General features: G+C 39.5%; 2 protein-coding genes and 1 long non-coding RNA gene across 5 annotated transcripts in view; 1 reads left to right on the top strand and 2 right to left on the bottom strand.

The window, feature by feature from the left end:
• The window catches only part of LOC104708611 (translocase of chloroplast 34, chloroplastic), a 7,954-nt gene extending 2,921 nt beyond the window's left edge, over window positions 1-5,033 (bottom strand). Inside the window, exons 1-8 of one of the 3 annotated variants that reach the window (XM_019228960.1) lie at window positions 4,910-5,033; window positions 4,274-4,397; window positions 4,063-4,170; window positions 3,844-3,968; window positions 3,474-3,738; window positions 3,290-3,358; window positions 3,049-3,210; window positions 2,696-2,947 (exon numbers count right to left, since the gene is read on the bottom strand). In XM_019228960.1, coding sequence (XP_019084505.1) covers window positions 2,837-2,947; window positions 3,049-3,210; window positions 3,290-3,358; window positions 3,474-3,738; window positions 3,844-3,968; window positions 4,063-4,170; window positions 4,274-4,375 — 942 coding nt within the window. In that variant the 5' untranslated portion in view covers window positions 4,376-4,397; window positions 4,910-5,033 and the 3' untranslated portion in view covers window positions 2,696-2,836. Of the gene's footprint in view, window positions 1-2,695; window positions 2,948-3,048; window positions 3,211-3,289; window positions 3,359-3,473; window positions 3,739-3,843; window positions 3,969-4,062; window positions 4,171-4,273; window positions 4,398-4,909 lie in introns of those variants that run through there. The other 2 variants (XM_010425204.2, XM_019228961.1) reach the window with 2 other exon arrangements.
• On the bottom strand, window positions 49-2,559 carry LOC104708612 (protein SAD1/UNC-84 domain protein 1-like). Its single transcript, XM_010425205.2, has 2 exons — window positions 1,237-2,559; window positions 49-589 (listed from the first exon to the last, which is right to left on the bottom strand). Exons 1-2 carry the CDS (start codon window positions 2,326-2,328, stop codon window positions 269-271), a joined length of 1,413 nt encoding a protein of 470 aa, XP_010423507.1. The 5' UTR covers window positions 2,329-2,559; the 3' UTR covers window positions 49-268.
• On the top strand, window positions 5,246-5,993 carry LOC104708610. The gene is made up of 3 exons (XR_754786.2): window positions 5,246-5,344; window positions 5,750-5,807; window positions 5,926-5,993. It is a non-coding gene; the product is annotated as an uncharacterized LOC104708610 (long non-coding RNA).

Raw genomic sequence — 6,042 nt, 5'->3', positions numbered from 1 at the left:
GTCATATCGAGTCTAGAAGATAGGTAAGATGCGTTTTAAAGATCAAAAAAATAAATTGGATTCCTTGTCACTATTGTCCAATTCATAAATTTTATGTAGTCTGCAACCAAAATAATCCAAAAGGTAAACACAAAGAGGAATCAAATCAAACAACTCTCTACTAGTAGTCTAATCACAGAATCTGATGCTATCTTTCTTTTTTTCATTCCAAAACATAGGCAACAAAAGATATGTGTGGATGAAGAAATGTTAAAACACAGAAGAGGTTTTATTCACTTGAAGAGTCCTGATCAAGACTGGTTTCCACAACAGAGACTGGGTCTGGTGCACTCCCATGAACCCTGAACCGGTAGATGCAAGTGTGCGAGTCGCTTCCGTGGTTGGAGGTGAAGTCTAGCCTGACAGTATCTACAAGACCAGAGTATGATGAGTCTAAGATGTTGAATGTCTGTGCATTCGACCTGTCTAGGTCGTAAGTGAACTCTGTTAGAAGTTGTATCTTCTCTTCGTCAACTGAGGATTCCTGTCCTTGCAGCCATCCTGATACTCGGCAACCTTTTGGAGCGCTCGATCTGTCGTAAGCTACACTCTGTTCATTTTCACAATGCATGAATCCATCAGATCAGTGTATGTATAATCCCCAAAATTAGACCCAACAATGATCACATATTGAAATTTAAGCAGTGGAAATATTCAGTATTGAGCTTCTATGTTTATCTTCCTTAATAATTTCACTCTGTTATTGTCACTGAAATAATCACAAACTACAAATAGCAAAGTCCCAGTAATTGCAAATAGAAACAGAAGATCCATGTATGCATACTATTGAACTCTTTGGCAAAGGTTACAGACCCTTTGATAGAGTGGCACTATACAATGAACTTTGAGAAAAGAATGCAAGAAAAAACAGGCAAAAGGTCCTAAAGAAACTCAAGGTAAGTGGCACACAGAGTATAGGAGACGTATAACAAGGCCTATTGGGTGAAGAAGAAACTTATTTAATAACCATAGTCCAACTCAGTGGATCTATTGCAGCTACCGGCCTAAACTAAACACCTCAAGCGTAAACCAGACAATTTCAGACAAAAAAAATACAGTCAGTTTTTTTACCAGGCATCTCAATATGAAACCATTCTACACAGACACTCATGTATGTGAGCTAATAAAGGTCGTAAGAGCACACAAGAAGAAAACTGAAACTGAGACAAAAATATTGTGCAGTGCAAGTATCATTACCTTAGCTACATGCTCCAATGTGAAAGCCTCTGGTACGATTGGTCCTCTCAGCCTGATTTGCACAAAGCCATTGCTACCTTTCAGAGCAAAACACTGACCAGGCTCCCCAAAACTCGGAGATAACATCTTAACAGAATTGGTATGAGCACGACGAATGCTTGTGGCAAACCAACTACTCGCTTTTCCAACAAGATACGGATCTGAATGCTGCATCACAAACGCACCACCAGAGGCCACCGCATAGTCTACTCGGCCAAGGCCATCAGCAGCATGTTTCTCAATCTCTTTCTCCATGATATCACGAGCATAAGCTCTCAATTCATCAATGCTAACATCACTAAAAGACGAATCATCGACATTACCCTTCTTCAGTTCCTCATAAATCCTCTGTAACTCATCTTTAGACACCCAAGGTTTGGCATTTACTTCATCTACTGACTTCTCTAGTGACTCGGTTCTAGATTCTATCTTCTTCAACTCACTCTGAAATGCAGAAGCTTTCCTCTCGATTTCTTGCTTCAGGGCTTTGGCTTCCCTCTCCATCTTCTTATCAAGTAATTCAACTTGAACCTGCATCGTACTCGTTGTGGCCTTTACAAGAGCATCTACTTCAGCAATTCGACTCTCCATTCCCGAAAACGCCATCTCCGTTTCAAAAGAAGTAATCGGATAGGACGGAGACGAAGCCTTGAGAATCATCTTCCTCGCCAACTGAATCAACCCAACGATAATCAAAAGCGCACCAAGCTGCTTCGCAAATATCCTCACCACTCTCTTCCATCCCAATTTCTCAGGCTTAGGAGTCGCGACCTTCCGCGTCCGGCGCTGCGTGGCGGTGGTATTAGTCCCCGTCGCGGCGGAACCAGACCTCCTCGTCACAGGACCCAAATCTTGGCCGTGAGATCGATCAAGGGTAGCCTCACCGCGGCTCAGATCTCTGCTGCTCGTACCACCGGCTTCGCCAACACCACCGTTCGCAAGCGATTCGCTTTGCGGGTAATCAAAGTTGGATTTTTTCTCTCCGGAAAGAATCGCCGTCCGTCTAGTCGCCGTCGCCGTGTCAGCGGTGATCGACACCGTCGATGCCGACATTTGATCTGGTTTGACTAAATCGCACCCCAAATCTTTTCGACAAATATCGAAATTAAAACCCTAGTTTCGTTTCACTACCGAGTTGGGCAAAATTCGAAAACTTTGTTTGAAATTGAGGAAGACTTTGGAAAAATTCGAAATCTTTTTGACAATTGCTCTCTCCGAAATTCTCAATTTCAAAAACTCTGAACCGTCTTCTCCGTTTGCCCAATTCTTCCTTTTTTAACGTCGTTTCTTCGTTCCTCTCTAATAAATATTTAATTTTTTACTTTTTCAATAGTATACTAGTTTTCAAAAATAACTGCAGCGGTTACTTTCTCATTAATTATGGAATTATCACTAAGAAGCTCTTTAATTACGATTTACGAGGTTGGAGAGAATAATTTAGATAAGAAAACTTCCCGACTGTTAAGATCTGTGAACCACATATTCTCAAGTTATCTTTTTAAACTACAGAACAATCTCTCTCAAGAGTCAAAGATAAACAAACAAAACTCGTGTCAACAACTCAAGACCTTCGACTTGCTAAACCGGAGTCTCTCAGCTCCCACGCCGGTTTCCTCTCTCTAGTAACATCGTACTTGATTGCTCGAACCAATGGTTTCATCACCAACAAGTACTGCAATTCAAAACATGATTCATAATAAAAAGATGTTATAGTCAAGAGTCCTTTAAGAAGTTATTCTGTGTTGTTTACTGAAATGGTTGAGAGGCGCTTACTTGGAATGCAAAGATTAAAGGAATCAGTCGTTTTCCTCTTTCGTTTGGGTTTGGCCCTTCGACCAGTTTCTTGTCAACGTGAATCGCCTTGTTGCCATTAAAAGAGATCTCTGTCATTGTGCTGACCAGATTGGGAATCCAAGAAGTACCGTCTGGAAGAATCTGTCACACGTTTGGAAAAATCTGATTTCAACATTGGTTCAACTACAACAGATAACATGGAAGAAACCCATCAACTCACCTTTTCATCGCTTTCATTCTTATGGCATCTTCCGCTGTTCTCAACAAGAATGACAGGAATAGATGAACCCTACAATAAAAGATTCAGATGTTAATGAATCTACTACTGACCTGACTACTACCAAGGTCGCTAGAGAGAGACTTATGTGACGATGTAATGTACAAAAAGGAGGAACTTGCAATACCTGCATATCCTGTTTCTTCAGTTGAGCGCCTGTACGGATAACTTTAAGAAGAGCATCGGACCTTCTAGAGACAAAGAGGTCATAATTTAACCCATCCGGTGGAGAGAACTGAGCATGTGTGAGCACAAGAGCAGACTTCTTCCATATCTCTTTACCAAATGCATCGGTTATAGCACTGACTACTTGCCTATCCAAGTCATCCACTCGGTATACATCCAAACGGTCTACGTACAATAGCACATCTATAGTCATGTTGAGGAGAAACCTGTTCAAATTCAACACCCACGAATTCAAAATTAATATACACATGACACAAATGTGCCGAAAATTAGGAGAATAACTTCTTAAACCTGGAAACAGTTCAACATACCGTTTGATAATGTTGATGGCTTGATCATTCACATATCCTCCCTCAATAAGACCAGGACTATCAATGATATTTAATGTAAATCCTGACCTTGAGCGAGAGACCAAGGTCGGCCTCAGTCCTTCAGACTATAAAGAGGGAAGCCACACACTTTATATATGAGAAAATATACAACAAAGTTAGGCAGTAGAAAAGCCATGAAAAGAGCATTAAAATTAGCACCTGGAAAGTACTAACTGCAGCAGCTTTCTCGCCTATAACAGAATTCACAGTTGATGACTTTCCAACACCGCCTTTTCCCATCACAAGGACCGTTAGCGAGCTCACATCCTACGCCAGTTTTTGTGTCAAACACATTAGAAACTAAGAACCAGAGAGACATGAAACAAGAAACAAAAAGAAAGCAGATGAAGCTTAGAAACAAGAAAGGAACCTCTTCTTTATACTTCCCAAGGATCTCGAGCAATCTAGATTGAGTAGCAGGTGGGAACTGCTGGATACCGACCCATTCACGAGACATTTGCAAAGCTGCCATGGACACAAATCCTAGTCCTACACTTCGAGGAAAGCCAAAAAAGGATTATCAAAGAGAATAATACTAAATTCATCTGCTAAAAATCTAAGCAATCAAAAGACCAAAGAACAGATTTTTCATAACCAATGAAGAGAAAAGCGTAATCGCCAGTAGAAGCAAAAGTTGTCTGATTCCACTATCTGAGTAAATCATATGACTTTCTAACATATCAAGTAAAGTCTTCTAAAAAAAAATTAAAAAGAAGAGAACTTTTTTTACCAACAACAAAAACCCTTAAAACTACTTAAATCTTGATTCATTGTTGTCTCCATCAGTTGCTTTTTCCAGATCTTTATATGAAAATAATCTCATTGCTTTAGAAACGAATACGAAGAACTAATAACTTGAGCAAGTAAACTAATCAAGTATCGAGAGATAATCAGAATCGTAAAATCCTCAACTGAGTCAAACCCCAAAAAAAATAAATGAGGATACCTCTAAGTGAGTGAACAAAGTGAAAGAGACAAAGAGAGAGAGAAAGAGAGAGTAACCTACCTGAGCTTGAGCTATCAGTGGCGGATATTCGTCGCCGGATTCGCTAACCTCGTATCAATTAAAACCCTAGAAGTTGAAATTGACTTTTTTTTTTTTTGAAGATGATTGATTTGCTACAAATCTCTCAGTACAGACTACAGAGTAAAGTACGTCCCTTTCACGTTTCAACCGGACTTAACCGAATATAATTGTTCTCGGACCAGCTTCCCATTTCAACCGGAATAAACCGAATATAAAATTTTAAGGATTCGATGGGCTTGAAAAGCCCAATAAAGAACTGAAACGGCCTGATAATAAACTTGTCCTCGTTTTGTGGATCGTCTTCTCTAACACACACACACACTAGATTTATTAGACTCGTTTCGTCTTTATTTTTTACTCGGCGAGCTTCGTGAAGAAGAAACTGGTGATTTCATCGCCTTCGATCACTCCCTGGTACCGTCTTCTTCTCTCTCGTTGTTTTGATTAGTATGAATGTGTTCCTTGTAGCTGCATTTCTGTGGATCTCCATTGTTCTTCTAAATTTCGCGATCCTGTTTCCTGAATTTGATCTGTTTGTGCTGATTTCGATTGTACAGTTATGTTTTCTCGATTCTGTGCATTTGATGCTCTTAGATCCGTTGGATCTGTGCGATTTCATCTGAATTGTTGTTTATATATTTTTTATTCGCTAGTTAGTCGAGTTTCGTTTGGATTTGTGTATTTCGTTCGCTACCAGATGCGAGATCTCTTCCCCTGTTTTCGTTATTTTTGATCTTGAAGGATCAAATCTCGTTTGTTTCTTCTGATTTTGCTCTAACTTGGATTCACTCTACCATTTGGTTTGTCTTTGTATTTCAGATTCACATTGCCTTTCTTGTAGCCGCTGAGATTGTAACCCGAAAAGCAAATCAAAATGGTATTTAGTTCTATACTATGATTTGCTTATTTCTGGTTTTTAATTTGGTGTTTGATGATTTTTTTTCTGGTCTGATTATTGTCACCGTTGCTAAAGTTGTAACCTGTGGTTTATATAGGTCGTGCTTGCTGCTGCCATTGTGGTTAAGTCTGGGAAAGGTGAATTATTATTTCTATCTTTTACATTGTGTTCGAATTCTCGTTTTGTTCAATATTTTTTTTTTTTTTTTTTTTTT

This window comes from Camelina sativa, chromosome 8, assembly GCF_000633955.1.
Source record: "Camelina sativa cultivar DH55 chromosome 8, Cs, whole genome shotgun sequence".
NCBI classification, from domain to species: domain Eukaryota; kingdom Viridiplantae; phylum Streptophyta; class Magnoliopsida; order Brassicales; family Brassicaceae; genus Camelina; species Camelina sativa.
This window is presented reverse-complemented; position numbering and strand designations above follow the sequence as displayed.

Coding starts and splice junctions, on each gene's coding strand:
- LOC104708612 (XM_010425205.2), bottom strand. CDS start 2,328: ATGTCGGCATCGACGGTGTCGATCACCGCTGACACGGCGACGGCGACT. Junction 590..1,236: donor CATTGGAGCATGTAGCTAAG/GTAATGATACTT, acceptor GAAAATGAACAG/AGTGTAGCTTACGACAGATC.